This window comes from Neolamprologus multifasciatus, chromosome 4, assembly GCF_963576455.1.
Source record: "Neolamprologus multifasciatus chromosome 4, fNeoMul1.2, whole genome shotgun sequence".
Taxonomy (NCBI): domain Eukaryota; kingdom Metazoa; phylum Chordata; class Actinopteri; order Cichliformes; family Cichlidae; genus Neolamprologus; species Neolamprologus multifasciatus.
Genome location: NC_140442.1, coordinates 18,704,186 through 18,727,140, shown reverse-complemented (window position 1 = coordinate 18,727,140; position 22,955 = coordinate 18,704,186). Strand labels below are relative to the sequence as shown.

The window sequence follows — 22,955 nt, the reverse complement described above, 5'->3', positions numbered from 1 at the left end:
AAGCTTTTACCCAAAAAAATCATTGTAATTTTTTTATTTTTTTATTCTCTCTCTTTATTTCTGTTGACAGGTGTTGACGGTCAGACTCTTACAGAGTCTGAACCAGCAGTTAAAAGACCAGGAGATTCCCACAGACTGACCTGTACAGCCTCTGGATTCACATTCAGCAGCTACCATATGGGCTGGGTCAGACAGGCTCCTGGAAAAGGGCTGGAGTGGATTGCTTACATTTACACTGATAGTAGTGGCAGCTTCTACTCTCAGTCAGTCAGAGGCCGGTTCCCCATCTCCAGAGACAACAGCAGACAGCAGCTGTATCTGCAGATGAACAGCCTGAAGACTGAAGATTCTGCTGTTTATTATTGTGCTCGAGAGCCACGGTGACTGGAGCTATTTCAGCTGCTGTACAAAATCCTCCATGTGTCAGAAGAAATAAGAAATACTCAATTTTTATAGGACAATATGCATAGAATTTGGAATAAAAACATTTATTGCAGTTCTCATCATGTCTCATCTCTCCCTTTAGAAAACAGATGGATTACTGATAGCTGCAGCTTTATGCGTGATTTTAGCTGGAAGACTGAAGTAGCAGACACTTAAAGACTAAGTCAAAACAAAGTCTATTTTTATCTCAGACAAGTTTACAAAGAAACTAAATTGTGAAGTTCTTGGTCCACGGTGCAAATATAATAGGACAAATAAGCACAAATACTCAGCAACTTGCAAGACACAACCGAAAAACCGTTGCAAATGTGAATAATGATTGTCTGAATTAACATTTGTCTGGTGAGTTATTCTCTGATAGACAGAAAATAAATGTATTTGACCAACTTTTGGAAAACACACCACTGTGTCTAACTATTTACGAGTTAGCGTCGAAGTATTTCAACCAAATAGACCTGAAAAATACGCTTCATACTGAACCACACAAACACTAAATTTCTAATTCATCACAGTGTTCTGACAAATCCAGTGATCTTTAAACGCTGTATAAAACAAACACAATATGAGGATCAATTTACAGCAGTGATTGTAATGCAGGGAGAGGAATAAAGATACCATAAAGACACCATAACAGCAGCTCTGCATATTTGATTTGGCTGATTCTGACAGAACCTCCAGGTAGTTTACAACTCTTCTTGGGCACAAGCCAGGGAACGTGTAAACCACTGCACTACACTCCCTAACAATTTAAGTAAAGTATGTGACGGTGGATCAGTGAGGAAACAAAGCGGGTCATATCAGTTCAGCTTCAAGACCAAAAATCTTGTCTGCAGTTCTGAAACTGCAGCTGCATCCTATTTTACTGGGTTCACTCAAATAACACATTAGAAACACAAAGTACTTTAATGAGTGATGGATACAATGCTAATTTCTGTTTCCACAGATTCTTTTCAGTGACCCTTACACACAGACAGAGAAACTAGTATCAACAAATAACTAAAAACAAATAAAAACATGTTTTAGAATTTCGACTCAAAACTAATGTTGCAGATTGTATCAGGACACTAGAGGGCAGTTGGTGTTCAGTCTGTCCCTTTAGGAAACAGTTACTGTAGATCAGCTGTGTTTGTAGCTTCATGTGTGATTCAGATGTTGATGAGTGACAATAACAGGACAGAATCTACAGCCTGAGGACACAGATGTTTATTACTGTGTGAGTCTCTGGGCCACACAAACCTGCACAAATACTCAGGAAGATATAATCAGAGTAATGCTACATGTGATTTGTCACAAACCTTGATATGATTAGTTCTTATGTTTATTTAACTACAAGAAAGGACAAAGGTGTGTATTGTTGTATGAATAAATATGTACATTTGATAAATATCTCCCCGTGCCAGAGCTACACTCTTATCATTAAAAATAAATAAGTTCATGTAGACATCTATCATCACATTTTTAGTAAAGATCTCTTAAATTCTTCTCTTCTGGGTATTGTAGTCTTTAGTGAAAAACTCTTTCAGGTACATGGGGTAGAAAATGTAACCTGTAGCCTTTACCTCATATTGTGGAGCAAAAAAATATTGTTGCCCATCTACCAAGAATCACACCACTGGCCAGTCTCTATGGTGCTGGCTGTAGCTTAGCAGATACTAGACCAAGTCGTGTAATGACATGTAATAGGAAAGTTGCTGGTGTGAGCCCTTGCTGCTCGATTCTGTATCTTTAGGCAAGACGTTGAATCCCAAGTTCTCTCTGATGCATCTCTCTGGTCCATTGGAGTGAGAACGTTAGATAGTAAGCACTTAAGTGCAGAAAAAAGTGGTTGTGTGACTGGGTGAAAGACGAATGTTGTGTCTTTTAAATGTGAATGACGCATCACTTAGAAGAATTTTAAGAGATATAAACTAGGCAAGTCCTCCTCTGAGCTGAAAACATGAGGCGAGACATTGCAAATATGTATTATAGATAGAGTTGTCATAAAAGACGACCATTTACCAGAAGGCAAGTGACAGAGGACTGATACAGATCTTAGATCTTTTCCAGAGTGTTTGTTAAAACAGCAGATGTAAATATTGAGTTTCCTTTTTTATCAATGCCTGTACATTTTGTTAATGTGATTTTTGAAAAGAAACTAGTGTAAATGTGGCTTCACATTAATTATTGAATATTTTAAGTCTCCTAGTTTTAAGGAGGAGTCAATGCAAATACTTAGATGTCTTTGACGTCTATTTAACTGCCTGATGTCAAGTGTAAGAGAATAGTGGACAGGCAAAGACATTGTTTGTTTTTGTTTAGAGGAAGGGGGACTCATCAAAGTCCCCAAAAAACTCCTATACTGCACCACTGAAAACAATGCTCAGAAATAAAGTCATTGTCTAACAAAAGCAACAAAGCTGATTTTATATTTTGACAAAAAGTAAATTCAAGCAAAACACAGATCAAGCTAGAGGCCAAGAAGGCATTTCAAAACCCAGTGATGAATATTAATAAGAACAAAAAGAAGAAGAAGAAGGTGAAAATCACTGGAAAGCTATAACTGCAAGCAGATGGGACATAAAGAGAATTAAGAACCTAAAAGAGGGTCAATTAAAAGCAAATATAAAAACATTATAATTGTTAAAAATCATCAGTAGGAAGACATGATAATCTCATTAACCTCTGGGCCAAATAAACACAAATCCAGTTCAAATCCAGTGCTGCACTGTGAGTCAGTAAAACACAGTGCAGCACTCAAATAAAAAAAGAAAAAAATGGCAACTGCAGCTACCAACAATAATTCATCTTCATTCTGTGAAGCACCATCTCTGTGCTGTGGTCTGTTTTATACAGGTAGGTCGACGGAAGCATTTCTGTTAGTTCAGCAACAACCATTTTCTAAATCCTTAGGGAGAAAGGGAGTTTGAAAATTTGTTTAAAATTATCCAGAGACTTTTGTGTCCAGAGAGGATTTTTAAAATTTTGGTAAATAAGCAGGGACACAACCTGTCAGTAATGATGTCTTAATTAGATTAGATTAGACTTTGTGGGCTGACAGATCGAAAAATTTCCTTTACGGATCTCATCAGCAGGATATCAAGTGCACAGGAAGAGGGCTTCATTTTGTCAATTAGCTAGTAGGAGTCTCTCCAGTGTCCTTAGCAGAGAAGAGGATGTTTGCTCATAAGTTTTTATTTTTTTTTTTAACAAAACAGGATAAAAGAGCGAAAAAGAGTAAAAGAAAAAAGTAAGATAAAACAGCAGTGTAATTAAGGAAAGAAAAGAAATATTAATCAGTGTCCCTCTGCCAGAAACACATATATTTCAATGTGACCAAACTCACTGATTGTAGGTACTGAGCGTCCATATACAGCATCACAATGCTGAAACTAACTGTAATCAAATGTTAAAAGAAGAAACATTAAATACTTCAACATTACAGTGTATTAATATATATTACATCTGGCATGGTGCTCATTTCAATGAATAAATCTCATCATATTTTAATATTTAATACCAAAAACATTTTCTCCACAATTATTTATTTATTTATTTATTTTCATAGTGAGACTCGGATCAACATAAAAAACCTTAAAGCTCTGAAAGCAGGTAAAAATTCACAACATTACAGCCAGGAATGGAATATAAAATATATGTTCAAAATACATTTACAGAAAAAAAAAACTTGTGTCAAATTTATCTGCAGCAAGTTTCAAAATTTTCATTTAATGTGGCTTTTTGGTCTCTCATGTTTGTGCTACCTTTCCCTTGTTTGTTGCACAAGTTATTAAGAAAAAAACTAACAACATATAAAAAGGAGTATTACAGTTAATATTATTAAAACTGTGAACCTTCAGTGATCATTAATGACTCATATGTGACCTGTGGTTCAGCTTTAAATTTTGTAAATGTGCTTTTTGAGAAAAAGCCAAATGTCTTAGATTAAAAGTTTTAAAATGAAAACATCTGAAATCCTAAGTAACATTTTGGGCGAAAAGACTCTTCTACTGTTCAGGAGGAGTCAATGCAAATCTTTAGATGTCCCCCACCACTATTTAACTGAACTCTATTTAGCTCAAACTTGAGACAATTGTGGACAGACACAGTTAAACAAGATGGACTGTAGGACTACTACAGTGTTACTACTTTTAACAGTCTGTGCAGGTAAACCTCTTCCTTAAATATATATCATATAATGGGTAATAAAAATGATTTACCTTTCCCTTTTTTTTACTGAGTTTTTTATTTCTAAAAAGGCATAAAAGGACAGACTCTGACACAATCTGACTCAGCAGTTAAAAGACCAGGAGAATCCCACAGATTGACCTGTACAGGCTCTGGATATAACTTCGCTGGCTTTGGTATGGACTGGATCAGACAGGCTCCTGGAAAAGGACTAGAGTGGATTGCTTACATCTGGAGTGATGGTAGCAACACTTACTACTCTCAGTCAGTCCAAGGCCATTTTACCATCTCCAAAGACAACAACAGACAGCAGGTGTATCTGCAGATGAACAGTCTGAAGACTGAAGATTCTGCTGTTTATTATTGTGCCCGACACACACAGTGACTGAAGTACTTTGGGTAGCTGTACAAAAACACATGCTTTCCTCATCCTAACTGTATGTTTCCTGGAAACCCTTCACATTTAACTAACTTGTTATGTACTTTTTTATAGATTCGAGTTATAGGCTACATATACCAAAGGTTGTGTCCCTATTGAGAGAACACAAAGCCCTTAATGAGAGGGAAAATAGGAGTTGAAATAGTTTTTAGTTCTTGCATACGGTGGCCCTGAGAGGCCAAATGGACTGCAACTTCAGAAAACACTTGCAAAAAGAAAAATGCTGCAAAAAGAAAAACACTTGCAAAAGGAAAAATGCTGCAAAAAGAAAATGCTGCAAAAAGAAAAACACTTGCAAAAAGAAAAATGCTGCAAAAAGAAATATGCTGCAAAAGAAAAACACTTGCAAAAAGAAAAATGCTGCAAAAAGAAAAATGCTGCAAAAAGAAAAACGCTGCAAAAAGAAAAACACTGCAAAAAGAAAAACACTGCAAAGCACACAAGGCACAACGGAAATAGGAAAAAAGACAACGGAAATGTTTCTGGGGAGCCAATAACCGGACGGACCAGTTGCACGAACCAAAACATGTATGTATGGCTGTATCCCAATTCAGTGACTGTTTCCCAATTCAGGGTCTGCAGCCTTAAAGTATGCAGCCTTAACGGTCCTCAAGGGCTGCGTACTCAAAGACCGCTGAGGCGGGAAGTGCGAGGCTTGTAGGCTTGTGAAATGGGATGGTCTAGCCTCCATAGCGCTGCCCAGGTTGCCTAGCAACCATGATACTAACAGCTGGAAACGTTTCATACAGCTTTGTGTGACAGAAATAAAGGAGAACATATTTTGTACATTTGTTTCTACATGAGCTTTGTGTGATTTGATAAGTATCTGAGGCTGAGACCACAGGACTGTAAAACATGATTGTTGGGCTTTCATTTCTGTATCTGAACAGTCATTTAAGATTAGCTAGTCAATAACAATTAGCTAATGTTGTTCATGAGACTAAAGTCATCTCACTTTGGTAATGTAAATATAATATGGCCAATATTATATTAATCATTATTAGTTATTACAGCAGTGACATGAATTCTGTGCCAAACACTGAGCTTCAGTAAAGATTCAAGTTGCATTTATTTTATATTTCCTATCACCTTAAATCTTCACTTAAAGACAAGTATCTGTGACAGTGTAGATATAGATGTATTATATATAAGAGACAAATATTGTTCTTTTAATATGTTGGCATTACTAAATTTGGCTCAATGCTTATAAATGTGTGGAAGAAGCAAATGTACGAGCTGTGATAACTGTTTCTGATAGAATGAAGAGTAGACTGATATATTAAATATTCCTTTATTGGGTGAGAAAATCAGACCATGTCATAACTGCTTTAAGTCATACAGAATAGATATCAGAGCCTTAAACAGGCTGACTTCTGCTAAATGGTTTAAACTTGTCATGGTCCCCGTGTCTGCCCGGCCAGCTCCACAAGGCCACATGTGTTTTGTGTACATTCTCCTCTCTCCTCCCTGCCAGGGCGGAGCTCACTGCAGGCTCCCGCCCTTGGCACACACCTGCATCTCGTCAGGCTCTGATTACGGGTTGGACTCTTAAGGCCGGGATGCAGACAGCCTCACCGCTGGATGATTATGCTAGACACGTTAGTGAACCTCTGCCTCGAATCCCTTAAGCCTTTGTAGACTTCCTGCGATCTCCGTGTAACCTTATTTTCTCCTGTGCACAGTTTGTCCCCGGACCCGTGACTAACCTGTTATTTCTACTGCTGTAAAGAAGAAGAGCCAGCGTGTTTTGTGACTCCAATCCCGGACCTCCCTTTCGGATTTAGGACCCCCGTTCCCCTCACTGTATAATCTGCACCTGGTGGTTGTGTAATAAACGTTGCTTTCCCCTGAACTCTGCTCTGCGCCTGAGTTCTACTACACGCATGGACAAAACTGGGCACAAAGTATACAAACACATAACATCCTTATAGAATACGATGTAACACTATAGATCAACTACCTCAGAATATATAAAGCATGTAAACAATTACAGCAATATGATGCAACAAACACAGCAGTGCTACTAATCCAAAATACTCAAAGCTTCATAGAACTGAAACAAACATTTATTTTTAGCTCCATTCTGCTGCTGATACATACTTTAGGTCCTGAATATTAAACTTGTTGCTGCCTTTCATAGTGTGTAACTTGAAGGCCCTGAGTACTTTCTCCCACACTGAAAACACTGGAATGATACAATTATTTGAACATTACCTAATAAGACTGATTCAGGACAGACAGTTAGTTATGTTAAGCTTTCCTAGCAGTCCTTCACAAACAGGGAACAGTCTGTCTATTCTCTCCATCTGTCAGCTGCTGCTGGCTCTTCCTCCTCCTCTTCCTCACACACTGCTGAGTTTGTCCTGGTGGATCATCAGGGGTGCAAAGCCTCACAGATGATGTGCAGCAGTGGGTCCCTCAGTCTGTCCTCACTCTGGACACTTGCAGTTGCCACACATGGAAATCAAACATGTGATAAGCTGCAGGATTCAAACACAAGTGTAACTTATAAATACATGTTCATACTTTTATTCCACAATCAGAGAGAAAGAAACAGAGAGAGAGTGCAGGACAGACAGACAGGTGACAGTCTCAGGTGTATACACTGCTACAAAACAGCACAAGGAGAAGGTAGGATTAGTGTTTGTGTTATTTACGAGTGCTAAACAAGAAGAGTTCCCAGATGGTACAGTGGACACATGTTGTGACTCCTGTGATTAAAGCATCTTTCTTTCAGCTTAACGAGTGAACGTCAGCTCGTTCAAACACACGTTAAAGTCCGTTTGGCTCGACACCACCGAACAGAGGCAGCAATATAACATAGCTAACATTAACAGTGCAGTGAATCCTGCTTGTGCCAATATTCAGGACTGCAAACCGAGCAGCATCACTGACTTTCAGCCTGTTGTGTTTGAATATATATATGACTGACTTTAATTATCCACAAAATCATCAGATTCTCTGTAAGATTAAGGTCGACTATCGAACGGCGTATATTTTAAAGTAAAGGCTTTAAAACAAAGTAAACGCTGAAAGTACAAACATCACTAATGTCACATAACTTTGCCGGCATGTGGCCAACAGTAATGTTTTAATGTTCTTCATTATTAAACATTTGCACATAAATAAGTGACATAATATTCAGTACTTACCTTTGAAAGTTTACTCTTTGGCCGCTCCGCTTCCACTTCTTTGAAGTGTCTCCCAGTCCCAGTGCACTTGTTAGCATGTTTTGGTTCATGCAACTGGTCCGTCCGGTTATTGTCTCCCCAGAAACATTTCCGTTGTGTTGTGTGTGCTTTTGCAGCGTTTTTCTTTTTGCAGCATTTTTCTTTTTGCAGCATTTTTCTTTTTGCAAGTGTTTTCTGAAGTTGCAGTCCGTTTGGTACTTGCACATTAAATTTACGTTTTACTTCTGTATATATAAAAAGATGTTAAAATACCATATGAGGTAAGCTAGTAAAAGCTTTAACCAACACAACAAAATTGTATTATTTGCTCATTCATTACTGATGAAGTTGAGATGTGACATTATTTTTTTTCTTAGTTTGATATAAACCAAATGGACAGGAGATGCTAGAAAAAAAAATAGGAAAGAAAAACCATTAATTAACCCTTACATAATGTTCAATCAAATGTCTGTGTGTTCACCACATATGCCCAGGTTTGCCTAGAGACAGGTCCTAAAAGGTCATGGGGTTATCTTAAAACAATGAAGGCGTAACAAAAAGCATAAGCGGGATCATATATGGTGCTCATAAAAACCACAGGTCATAGAGAAGTCAGAGGGCTCTGCCAGGTTCCCAGATCAAATTTATGTTCTGTACTTGTATGGGTTTATGTCAGCTTTCTCCCACAGACCAAAGACATGTTTGTTAGAATGACTGGTCATTCTAAATGTATTGTTAGAGTGTGACTTGCAGTTAAAAGTGGTTATTAAGACTACAAAAGTGCTATTTAAATGTGAACAGTGTACATTTACAAGCACACATACTTGTAGTGAGTTAACTCAGTTTATTTTTATTTTATTTATTGATGAATGTGTAACTTTTACACTTTACGTTTATTTGTAAGTTGTAATTGAAAAAAACAAAACAAAACAAGCAGATGTAGCCGCGCCAGAGGAAAATCAGTGAAAGTGCACACATCAGGGGCCAAGAGGAGAAAAAAAGAACTCTACTCAAACTGAGCTCCTAACTGGGAGACCAGTTTGAGGACAATACAAAAAAAGTGTTGTAGAAAATCTTAAACAAAACTGCAACTACTAGGCGAGTGTGTCTTTTGAAGTCAGATTTATTAAAAGAAAAAGAAAAGCACTGCAGTGGAGAAGATGTTCAGATCAAACACCAAACAGTTTTCTGAGGATGGACACTGCCCTGAACTCTTTTATAGCTTCCCAAACAAAAAAACATTCCACAACTCTTACATGTTGACCCATCTCACAGGGGGCTATACCTCCTCCCTCACAGAGAGAATTATTACCTTGTTTCCTGCTTAGCCATCACCTAAAGATTTACATCCCTGATAAGGAGAAAGAGTACCTGTTTAAGGTCTCCCATTACAATGGCCTCACTGTGTGTGTAGAGCACAAGGCCCATCTGTAGTGCACATGCATACAACTAAGTGACAGGAGTGCTCTTGCTATACTAATGTGATATGATTAAAATATGTGATTAATACATAAGAAAATAAATCTGCTTCCACAGGCGTTTGGGATGGAGGGGGGTGGGTGAGTGTGTATCTGTACCAGTGTGTGTGCGCGAGTGTATGTGTGGCCTGTGTTCAGCTTCAGAAAGTGTCCTTTCACCCAGTTAAGCGAAAGTCAACAGTCCGCAGCCTACGCAGGCGACCTTGGAAGGATATGGACAAATAGTCAAACAGTCCCGATATCAAGTAGAATTTTTTGTTGTTCCTGTCAGCCTCCAGCTTTTTGAACTTGTATGTGTATTTTGAACTTGATTTTTTTTTAAATATGTACTCTAAAGTCATGGTTTATGTGTAAATATACCATCAACACTGACAGAAATACAAGAAAACAGCCTTTGAATAGTTGTCCACTGCAGTGACCACTATGCATGAAAGGGTTAATGTCCATCACTGGTCACCAGGTCTATCAATTTCCAGTTGAAGAGCCATGAGCTTCTCCAAGATTTTATCTATATTGCGTTCATGTATTTCTACCTTTGATGTTTCCTATGCAAATATTGAGATGACTTCCACCTACTTATCTTACTGCTGCGAGTCTGCAGAGAACAGTGGACTGACAGAGTTTAACAAGATGGACTCTAAGACAGTGCTGCTAATTCCGACTTTCTACTGTGCAGGCTGAACTCTACTAAAAATATTTTAATGTTCTTTTTACATGTGCTGAAAGTATTTAATTTTCTTTTCTTATCTGCCTGAATGTTTCTATTGACAGGTGTAAATTCTCAGACTCTGACACAATCTGGACCAGTGGATAAAAGGCCTGGAGAATCCCATAAATTGACCTGCACAACCTCTGGATTCACATTCAGCAGCTACCGTATGGATTGGATCAGACAGGCACCGGGCAAAGGGCTGGAGTGGATTGCTCACATCTGGGGCAGTGGTAGCAACACTTATTGCTCTCAGTCGGTTCAAGGCCAGTTTACCATCTCCAGAGACAACAGCAGACAGCACCTGTATCTGCAGATGAACAATCTGAAGACTGAAGATTCTGCTGTTTATTATTGTGCTCGAGACACACAATGACTGAAAGTGTTTGAGCAGCTGTACAAAATCCTATTTGAATTCACCCTCAAAACAACATCCTTGTTTTGAGTTTTGCTATTTTTTTCAAGATTCAATAATAATAATAAATTCTGCTAATGTATCTATCCCAACAATACACTTAATACAAAATGTCTTGAGTTTAATTCAATTCAATTTTATTTATATCGTGCAAAATCACTACAAAAGATGCCTCAAGGAACTTTATCTTGTAAGGTAAAGACCCTACAATAATACAAAAAACTGAGAAATAAAGAGAGATAAAAACACAAAAATTCGTGTAGATTTGATCTGTTCAACTGTGGTTTCAACTATGGCATTTCAAATCACATTCCTTTTATTGTAATGAACACCAAGCACTTCCACAACACTGTGCAGTATGTGGCTGCATCAGTGAGAGGGCAGAAGAGCTCATATCAGTTCAGCTTCAGTAACAACCATGTTCTCTGCAGCCCAGATACTGCTGCTGGCTACTGCATCCTGTGAGAAGCTTTGGTCAATTCACACTACTAAATACAATGGAATTACTAATACTTGGGTCACACAGAATGAAGGAAAACAACTGGAATGGATTTTACACTTTTGGTATGATGGGAGCAGGGACCATAACAATGTTTTTAAGAACAAGTTCAGCATCAGCAGAGACTCTTCTGCTCAAACAGTGACAATAAGAAGACAGAATCTGCAGCCTGAGGACACAGCTGTTTATTACTGTGCACGCCATTAACACACAGTGATATAAACCACTGACAGACCTGCACAAATACTCAGCAAGCAGAGACACACAACTACGCACAATGGGAAAATAATAAAATAGAAATACAATGGTAACTGTGTATTATTAAAGATTTTCCCAGTCAGTGTTCATGCTAAGAAGGTTTCTGCTTGGGTTCACTTGTAAATGTTCTTTCTGATTTAAATAGTCTTTCTCCAGAGGCAGTGAATGGCATGTGTCAAATGTGGTTTTACTTAAGAGGCCACAGAAAACTCTGGACTGTGACGAAAAAAGTTTATTTTCAAGGCCATCTCTTCCAAATTTACTATTTGTCAAGCAGTATTTGCCTAAACACTGAAACACTTTGGTAAATCGCTCCTGATTACTGACTGTAGTAAAAGCAGATGGTACTCTTACTAATTGCGAAGACGTTTCAAGACAGGTTTATAGACATGTCGTCTCAAGACACGACACCAGATAGCAACTGTTTTTTAAAGACAATAAGACTGTTTGAATGCTGTGTTCAAAACTCACAGTGAATTTGTTAGGACATTTTACAAAATGCAGTAATCATTTTAAATAACAAATAACTGAGTTCAATTCCAACATCAGGCCGGGGTCTTTCTGTGTGGAGTTTGCATGTTCTCCCCGTGTTTGCGTGGGTTCCCTCCGGGTACTCCGGCTTCCTCCCACCGTCCAAAGACATGCAGCTTGTGGGCATAGGTTAATTGGATAATCCAAATTGCCACTAGGTGTGAATGTGCAAGTGAATGAGAGTGCGAATGGTTGTCTGTCCCTGTGTGTTGGCCCTGCGACAGACTGGCGACCTGTCCAGGGTGTACCCCGCCTCTCGCCCTATGACAGCTGGGATAGGCTCCAGCGCCCCCCGCGACCCTGAAAAGGAGAAGCGGAAGCGAATGGATGGATGGATTTTAAATAACACAATCCTAAACTAATAATTGCATGGTAATGTTTTATTGCTTTATGAAGCTCCCTAACCCCTTATGCAGTTTCCTTAAATTTCCACATGAAATATTTAAAAAATCAAAACTATAAAGGCACAATGAACATATTTTGTCCCTAAAGATTTTTATAATATCATGTATTTCTGTCCCCATTAAAAGTCAAAGTAAATATAGAGAATTTAAGAAAAGATTACATTAGAGCTTTTGAACTAAAAGCTGGCTTTTAGAGATTACTTTCTTTTTGTTTTTGTTCTGATCATCAGTGGTGATTTGATTGGTTTCGATTTAATCAGATTTCAGCAAAACAGTCAGAACATTGGAGGAGCTGACATTTATTAAGTCTTCCTTATTTAGAACTTTTCATTGAGTTAAAAAAAAAACATAACAAACAAACAAAAGTTTTTTTTTAACATTTTGTTACAAAAATGTATCATAAGTCATTTCTTGGTCTATATTCATAATAAAATAATATATTTAGTGGCAATGGAAAAAAAATCATATTAATTTCAGTTTCCATGAAAATAAACTACATTCTATTTGAAAAAGCTTTAAACTTGAAAAACAAAATGGTTTATTATGCTAATCATCTACATGGTCAAACTACAATAAACAATGTCATGTTCAATGTCATTGAAATAAAAACACTTTGCCATACAGTCTTGTCAAAAGGAAAATATAATATTATATGTAAATATAATTTATTTAAAAATATGCAAATAAAAAAGTGGTGAAAAGGGGATTAGTGATTCTGTGTTTCACTAATAGGACGAATGAGCTCACATCATTTCAGCTTCAGCATCAATCATGTTTGCTCTGATACTGCTGCTGGCTGCTGGATCCTGTGAGGAACTTTTGGTGGATTTAATATAATAAACACATTAGAAACACTGAATATTCATATAAAGGATGGTGATAATGTTGGTTTCTGTTTCCACAGGTGTGTACAGTATTGATCTCATCCAACCAGATTCAAGGGTTATGCAGCCTGGACAGCCTTTGACCATCGTCTGTCGGGTCTCTGGTTATTCTGTGACTGATGGCAACTATGGAACATGTTGGGTCAGACAGTGTGATGGAAAGCAAATGGACTGGATTAACTGCATGTGGGCTAGTGGGAACACTGCTAACAATAATGCTTTAAAGAACAAGTTCAGTGTGAGCAGAGACACTTCTGCACAAACAGTGACAATAACAGGACAGAATCTGCAGCCTGAGGACACAGCTGTTTATTACTGTGTGCGTATGCGCACAGTGATACAAACCACTGACAGACCTGCACAAATACTCAGCAACAAGCAACACACAACCACACACAAGTAATAAATGTAAAAATGCAGGTGTCATGAAAACTTTCTCATATTCTATGTACATTTATTTGCAAAAGTACATACAAGGTTTTTTTTATGATTTATGATCCTGATCATGTACTTTTAATGTGTTTGAGCAGATTTACCAAGAAATTAAAAACAATAATGTTTTTAAGAACTAAGAAATTTCGTACAATCAATGAATATACATTGCACATTGATATATATATATTTTTTTGGCGGCGGGGGGGGGGGGGGGTAAATAGGTTTGTCCATAATAATAATAATAATGATAATAATAATATATTTGAGATTATGGAAACATTCCAAGTATTACAGTCATTATAGAAGATGGACACAGCTGAGATATTCCTGTTTTTGGTACTCGATAGCTGAATTGTCCTTCTTGTCAATGTGTGGGAACTTTATTTGATTACAGTGGATTCTTAATATGAATTTGTTTTCTCTATTTGCATGTGTTTTTATAAGCTGCAGTGCACAGAACTATCAGTGTCATTGTCAGTGTTGGTCAAGTTACTTGAAAAAAGTAATCAGTAACTAATTACTGATTACTTCCCCCAAAAAGTAATCCAGTTACTTTACTGATTAATTATTTTCAAAAGTAATTAATTACTTAGTTACTTAGTTACTTTTTAAAAACATGATTATTCACCTGAATAGGTGATAAAGCGATAGATCTTTCAGCCCAATTCTACTTTTTCTGCATAATCCATCATACAAAATGTAATCAAATGGAAAAGTCTCTTTTTAAAACTTGTTTTATTAGTTTTAATCTTTTAACTTTATGCATCAAGTAAAATTTAATTATCTGGAACATTCTCTGACTGGAAGAAATTAGTTTAACATTTAAACCTATTTTCTGCACATTCCTGCACATAAAATAAAATATTTTTTGTGTTTACACTCAGTCTTTCAAATAGATGCATGTAAAACACAGCAGAAAATAAATAAAGTCAAAGACTAGCGGTCCTGTTGCTCTATTTTCACCTGTAAAGCAGGAGTTGGGTAGGCGGAGGGTTACCCTAGTGCAGGTGTGCAGCGGTCAGTGGAAGAATCCGCGAGTTTCTCTGTGAGTTTCCCATTACAGCGTAGCTACTCGGTGCTTGCTTGGAAGTTTAGGGGTTTTTTTCGCTGTAAAAAGAAGTTTTCTTCCCAGGCACAACGGACACTAATGTTTTTGTCACTTTTTATGGAATCAAACTCAAAGTAAGGTCAGTACTTCCAAGCTTTAAAACGCTGCATGCTCATACTCTCTCCGCACATCGATATATGATCCATTGTTGATCTGCACACAGCTGTTGTCACAAACGTCACACTTACATCACTGTCATGAGACATTCTCGCAAAAAAAATCACGGTTTTATAACGCAGTAACGCAGCGTTCCTACGGGAAAGTAACGGTAATCTAATTACCGTTTTTGCAATAGTAATCCCTTACTTTACTCGTTACTTGAAAAAAGTAATCAGATTACAGTAACGCGTTACTGCCCATCTCTGGTCATTGTACTACAAAACAGTGATGAAGTGTAATCTATTATATGGGTAGATAAGCTGATGGAGTTTTGAAATCAATATATTGTATACATATATTCCAAGAATTCTTTCACAGTTACACTGATGCTTTAGATGTTTGATTCTATGTTCCTGTTATTCATAAAGACATGACATCAGACTGGAGTGGAGATCGCAGCCAGTGTTGCCAACTTAGCGACTTTGTCGCTATATTTAAGCGAGTTTCAGACCCCCCTAGCGACTTTTTTTCCAAGAAAAGTCGCTAAAAAAAAGACGTGAAAGCGCAATATCGCTACCTATAAACACACACACCACAAAGTAACTCCACCAGAGTGCCTATTTCGGGTCACTTTTGCCGGGTCCAGGCCCGGATTAAGGAGCAGGGTTGAATTGTGACATTACAAAAAACAATAATTGCTAAAAGAAATTTAATTTGTAGTTCTAAATAAATTCTAACTGCATTTAGGACGTTTTTTTGCTCACTTTATGTCTCGTCCATGATGTTATTTCTCTCTCTCCAGCAGCATAGGTTACAATTACATTAGCATGACCAATTATGCAAATTAGGTGATGACGTCATTTAGCGACTTCTAGCGACTTTTAGGACAACCAATAGCGATTTTTCCTTACTGAGGAGTTGGCAACACTGATCGAGCACATCAGGTTCACAAGCAAACTCTACTACTGCTCTTGACAGCTGAATGTGAGTCAGTAAATGTGAATGTGTTTAAATCTGTCATGTTCAGCAGTTCTTTTTAATATGAATTGAGAATTTATGACAACACATTTTGTTTTTCAACATGTGTGAAGTGTGAATAGTTGACACAGCCAGTCTGTGTCTTAGTGCAGCCAGGTCAGCATCTGGCCATCACCTGTCAGGTCTCTGTTCTGTGCTACTGCATAGCTTGGATCAGACAGCCTGCAGGGAAAGGACTGGAGTGGATGAGTCAGGACTGTGTTCAGAGTTCAAAGTTCAGTTTTGAATTAGATTCTTCCAACAACACAGTGACTTTAAAAGGCCAAAATCCGTAGCCTGAAGACACAGCTGGGTACTACTGTGCCAGACAGCCACAGTAACACAAACGATCAGCAGATCTGTACAGAAACCTTTCAGAGTCTAAGCAGCAGTACCATGACACCTTTCTACATGTATCTGCCAATGTATCTCACCAGTAGCACTTACACTTATTCAAAGTCTACTATCTGTAAGACTGATGATTAGTAGTTGTTAATCCTGTGTTCATCTCATTCATTCCTCTAAGAAAACAATTAGAATTAATTTTATTTTTGCACCTGGAAGAACATTTTAGTCCAAGTGAATCCTTGTGGAACGCTCACTACAAACAACAACTGCAAACAATGTCCATGTGCAGGATTTCAACATCATTTGTGTTCAATTAATTTGATTGCAGTTGCAGTTTATCTTGTTGAATAGTTATTCTCACACTGCAGCCACGACAAGACAGCTTCACATCTGTACAAGCATCAAAGAGATGTCACTATACTTATGTGTAGTAAAGAACAAAAATGCATCATTCTGTTTACATAAGAAACTGCAAATGCAAAGTTCCTTTTTTTCCAAACAGACACCAGGAATGTCTTCATAATTGAAGTAAAGTGTGTGACTGCGTCAGTGACAGATAAACTCTGACACTTTAGAATTGTATTATGTGTCTTTTTGATTTCTCTTGTGGCTGACAAGAGTAACCAATTAACACAGTGTAATTTTTTTTATCTGGATTCACCTTCAGCAGCTACTATATGGCCTCAGACAGGCTCCTGGAAAACGACTGGGGTGGCTTACAAGCCATTATAACAGTCGCAACATCTTTTATTATCAGTCATTTCAAGGCCGTTTTATCATCTCCAGAGACAACAGCAAACAGCAGCTGTATCTGCAGATGAACAGTCTGAGGACTGAAGACTCAGCTGTTTATCATCTTTCTGCTCCCAATGCCAGACAAAAGTGAAACTGGAACAAAAGTGCATTTTACTTCCCCATATGAAGATTTTGTAGTCATACAGAGTATGAATATAAAAAAAATATGGGAGTAAATAAACAGTTATTTCAAGACAAAACCTTAAATTTAAAGAACAGCTCAGTTTCAAATCATTTGTTTAAACGTTAAATCTGTACCAAGTGCACCTTTGCATTTTACAGTCCTGTTTCATTTCCTGAGTTATTTTTTGCTCTTGGGGCTCCATATTTCTCTGTATGTCTGTGGTTTAAATACATTTTGAATTCAGAATTTTTTATTCAAGATTAAATTAGATTAGAATGATTGGTCAGCGCGTCAGTTCAGCTTCAGCATAAACCATATTCTCTGTAGTTCTGAGTGAGCTGGACCTTGGCTCATGTAATTAAATACATGGAATAGTGAAATTAATTATACAGACAAGTGTGATCTAATTCAGAATTAAATGGTCACATGTAATAGTTAGAGTAAGATGAGTACAGTATAATATTTATCCATAGAATTAACTTAATTATCTTGAGTCAAAATATTTGCTGCCAGCAGAAAGTGAAAATATCTATTTCTGCAGAAGTGGCTGCAAAATCTGTCTAGCAGGTTTGCTTCTTTTAAGTCCTTGTTTGCTGACCATCTTATTTAAAACAGAGAATAATGATCAAAATGATAATCAACTACAGCCTAACTATATCCATTTTCTGAAAACTTATCTGCCCTGATTCTCTCTTGTGTATACATTGTCTTAAATCCACTTTTGGGATTCCAGGGTAAAGAAGAGGAGTGAACTCATAGTTTTATATGGCGTCAGGAGGTGACTGTTGCCTTGTAGTCATTTATTTATTTTTACTTTCTGGGAAAGCGAGGAGTTTCAATGATGTTGAGTCGTGCTTGTTTTCAGTGATTTACAAACATTTACAGCAGACTTACAAACTTACAATGATCAAAAATCTTTGAGTATCACACATCACACACATTGAACTTTAGAGACTCTGAATTCACATTTAGCCAGTGGCGGTCCTAGCCAGTTTGGCGCCCTGGACGAACACTCCCTCTGGTGCTCCCCCCCCCCCCCCCCCCCACACACACACACACACACACAAAACATATTAAGGATTGTACATTAACATAAAACTGTTGTACACACACACATATATGAAGAGAGAGGGAGTATGCAAATGGCTACCAAACAGCCATCATAATACGTCAATGAGAACAAGACAAATCAACAATTAACACTGACTAATTAATATTCAAATCTGTAACATAATGTATTGTTTGGAGTTTAGTCTGTTACTGTTACTGTTGCTATTTTACCATTTCTTCTTGGAGCAACTGTAACCCACATAATTTCCTTGAGGATTAATAAAGTATTCTGATTCTGATTGTTTCAGGATGACCTGCCATTATCCAATGACACATCTGCTTACCTGTATCTTTTGCTCGTTTCTCCTCCTCTTCTTTTCTCTTTTTTCTAAACTGAGCACCTGATGGCTTTGAACTTTTCTTGTCCATCTTCCATTGGTTTTAATTTTGCACTCCAGTATGAACACCCATCCCCCAACCCGAGGATCGCCACAACATAACCTAATAGACCTACACCTTAGTTCACAGATTCACTTTGTCTAGGGTGCATTTCTGAGATTTCACACAACCCAGGATTCAAATCATGAATACATAATGGGCTTGGATTTACATCATTATGAATGAAATGTGCTCTATTTGGAAGCAGCAGGCCCCCCTCCCCTTTCCACGGGTTGTGTGTGAGACTTTAAATCATCAAACTGTAAATTTTAAATTGTTATTGATCCCTTTACCCCGAGTCCTAAAGTGTATATTTATTTTCTTACTCTTCTTATATTTATTGTTTGTTTACTTGCACTGCTGTAACTGGAGCCTCGTCGTATCGTCTCTCTATATACTGGACTGTAGCGGAGATGACAATAAAGTTTACTTTGACTTCAGCAGCAAGCAGGCGCACCGAGGGCTCTCGCGCTCACTTTTCGCATATAGAATTTCGAAAAAAACATCGGTGCAAATGATAAGTCTTTATCATGATGTCTGGTGTTTTCGTGTTTGTTGGTTTGTTTTTATTTTGTTTTACTTTGCGAGTTGGTTATTAGATGCTGCTCCAGCCAGTCAGAAAATCCCCCGTCGCCCCGCCCTCTCCTCTCTGCGCCGCAAGCAGCAGGCGCACCTCGCAAACTAAGGGCGCCCTTACTCCCAGCAAATAAGCAATAGAAAACCGATCGGTGCCTATGCCATTCCATGGCTGACGTCGGGGCAGCATGAGTACGAGCATTTTTTTTTTTTTATTTTGCCGATGCCCGTGATGCCGCCCCCCACCACGATGCCGCCCCGGGCAACCGTCCGTGTCGCCCGTATCTAAAACCGCTACTGCATTTAGCAGTTGCCATATAGTCTCCTGTGGAGACAAAAGTTTTGCTTCCCCTGTGTCGCTAGTCTATTCGTCCCAGCTGTGTTTGCATGTGTGTGTTTGTGTGCGTGCGGGTGTGTGTATGTATAGTGTCAGGTCTCCTGTGTTCCTTGTCAGATTATTGCTTTCTAGTTCCCAACTCCTAGTTTTCAAGGTTATGTTTTACATCTTAGATTCTTAGTGTTTTGTGTTTAGTTTCTTCTCCATTTGCATTTTTGTTTGTGTTTTTAGGCAGCCTTGGAAAATTGACTCATTTCAATTAAAACCTATTGTTTTTTTAATGTTGATTGTCTGCGTTTGGGTCCACCTTATTTTCACAAGTTCTGCAGTAGCAGATTGTGACACAGAGAATTGAGTATGTCATTAAAACAGCAGCTACTGCTATTATTATTATTATTATTATTATTAATAGTAGTAGTATTGAAGTTGTTGTTGTTATTGTTGCTGTTTAAGCACTAAATAATTTTGACAACTTAAAAAATGTAACTAAAATCATAACATTCTGTCTATTTCAACAAGTAAAAATAAAAAAGCCTTTGCATTATTCATCAAACAAATCAAGTCTGCACAAGCTAAATGTAAAATATATATAAAACAGAGTAAAAAAGATGGTAGATATTACAGCTTTATCCTAAAGTAAGGAGGAGTCAATGCAAAACTCAGATGTCTTCTACCATTACTTATCTGATTGCAGAGAGAGACAACAACAGAGGACTCAATTTATCAGGGTGGACTGTAAGACAGGACTGCTGCTTTTAGCTCTATGCCGGGTGTTTTTTTTATCTTGATAGGTGTTGATGGTCAGATTCTGACGGAATCTGAATCCATGGTTAAAAGACCTGGAGAATCCCACAGACTCCTGGAAAAGGACTGGGGTGGCTTGCCTGGGACAATGGCAGTGGTGCCAGAAATTATTATTCTCAGTCAGTTCAAGGCCAATTTACCATCTCCAGAGACAACAACAGACAGCAGGTGTATCTGCAGATGAATAGTCTGAGAAGTGACGATTCTGCTGTGTATTATTGTGCTTGATACTCACAGTGACTCAAGCCAGTTAAGCAGCTGTACAAAATCATACCTTACTTAACATTATTGCAGTGATATTTCATATTCATTTAGGCATGTTTCAGTGAAAATCTGCACACTTGATGTGTGCTGGGTCTGTGATCCAGTGATTTAAATAGTTTATTATTTATTTCCCTGATGTTATTGCTGTCTGTGTTTTAGTTTTGGTACTTCTAGGTCCTAGGTTTTGATCTCTTTGCCCCTCATGATATTCTGTGCTCCCTCTGTTCTGTGTCATCCCTGCCTGTGTAGCCTCTCTGGTCTAGTGTTGTCAGGCCTCTGTGGAAAGCCCATTTTTCTGAATCTGTGTCTTTGCGTGTGTGAGTTTCCTGTTTTACTTTGAAGGTCCGTGTCTGATGTCAGTGTGTTCAGTTTACGTTTCCTCTGTCTCGTTAGGCATAATTTCTCCCAGTGGTGTTCCCACCTGTTCCTCGTTCCCTCAGGTGTATTTATTGTGTGTGTCCTCCAGTGTTCAGCGTCGCGTCGTACCCTCAACAAGCAGTTTGTTTTGCCTCCATGTTGCCAGTCTCCCATCTTCAGGTTCCAAGTGTTCATTATTAGCTTTGTGTTTTCAGTTTAGGGTTGTTATTGTGAGTTATGTTTGGAGTTTCTGCCACAGCGCAATAAAGCTGCCTCTTTCCATTCACCGAGTCCAGCATTTGGGTCCTCTTCTCCTGCCTGCACACAGCACACCATGACAATTGATCAGTGTTGGGGACTAATAGGACACATTACGTATTTAAAAAACAAAATATGACTAACTGTATTCTGTTACAGTTACCATTTAAAAAGGTGATATTCAGAATACAGTTACTTTGTTGAAATAAATGGATTACACGGTGGTCTTTTTCTATGTTAGGCTATGCCCTCTCTAATTTTCATAGTAACAAAACACATTAAGAGGCTCCAATGCCTGTGTCTCAGTTACGCGGGCCATTTCACCCCTATTTGCGGCCCCCACAAGCAAGAAATATTTTTAAAAATTATTGTTTAAAAAATTATTTAATATGAAGGCAATAGGCAAAGTGTTACAGGCAGAGCCCTAAAGAATGTAGCCTCATGGGCAGTGTAGTCCGTGCTGCAGGGAGAATGGACTGCCATACCCGTTATGTGTCTGTGAGCGAGGGAGGGAGAAAAAGTAGAGTTGAAAAGTACGAGTTGTCACCGACCAGAAATGATAGATGGAAGCATGTAAAATATAATAATAACCACTGCAGCCAAACAGAGTGCCTGACGAGCCCAGTTGTAAGTAAGCTATTAAGACTCAACTGTACACTGTGTTCGTGTTTTTCTCCAAAACAACAAGTTCCAGTGGAGCAGCCTTTCAACGCCTCTCTCTGTCTCTCGCTAGCAAAGTTGACTCAGCAAAGCAAAGCTAGTTTTCGGCTACGAGCCCAACACGGCACCCAATGTATTAGCCAGGGGAATATTATGCACGGAATAGTTTTCTATAGGAGATTGGTGCAAAAAGTGCACCCTTACCATTATGACAGTGCTAGGATCTTTTATTCTCATTCAGTCTGAGGCCAGTTCACCATGTCCAAAGAGAACAGCAAAAAGCAGGTGTATCTGCAGATGAACACTCTGAGAACTGAAGATTCTGCTGTTTATTACTGTTACTATCTCTACTTTTAAGATTAGGCTTAAAACTTTCCTTTTTGCTAAGGCATATAATTAGGGCTGGACCAGGTGACCCTGAATCCTCCCTTAGTTATGCTGCAATAGATGTAGGCTGCCGGGGGATTCCCATGATGCATTGAGTTTTTCCTTTCCAGTCACCTTTCTCACTCACTATGTGTTAACAGACCTCTCTGTATTGAATCATATCTGTTATTAATCTCTGTCTCTCTTCCACAGCATGTCTTTTATCCTGTCTTCCTTCTCTCACCCCAACCGGTCGCAGCAGATGGCCGCCCCTCCCTGAGCCTGGTTCTGCCGGAGGTTTCTTCCTGTTAAAAGGGAGTTTTTCCTTCCCACTGTCGCCAAAGTGCTTGCTCATAGGGGGTCATATGATTGTTGGGTTTTTCTCTGTATCTATGAAGCGCCTTGAGGCGACTTTTGTTGTGATTTGGCGCTATATAAATAAAATTGAATTGAATTGAATTGAATTCTCTACACTCTCAGTGACTGAAGTTGTTTGAGCCATTGTACAAAATCCCACAGTCCTC

General features: G+C 38.3%; 1 protein-coding gene across 2 annotated transcripts in view; it reads left to right on the top strand.

Annotated features, from left to right (window-relative positions):
* LOC146520260 (uncharacterized) overlaps positions 1–22,955 on the top strand; it is a 160,044-nt gene that overhangs the window by 74 nt on the left and 137,015 nt on the right. The window contains exons 1-2 of one of the 2 annotated variants that reach the window (XM_085157702.1): positions 4,520–4,587; positions 4,680–4,989. In XM_085157702.1, coding sequence (XP_085013828.1) covers positions 4,539–4,587; positions 4,680–4,989 — 359 coding nt within the window. In that variant the 5' untranslated portion in view covers positions 4,520–4,538. Of the gene's footprint in view, positions 1–70; positions 381–4,519; positions 4,588–4,679; positions 4,990–22,955 lie in introns of those variants that run through there. The other variant, XM_085157704.1, reaches the window with a different exon arrangement.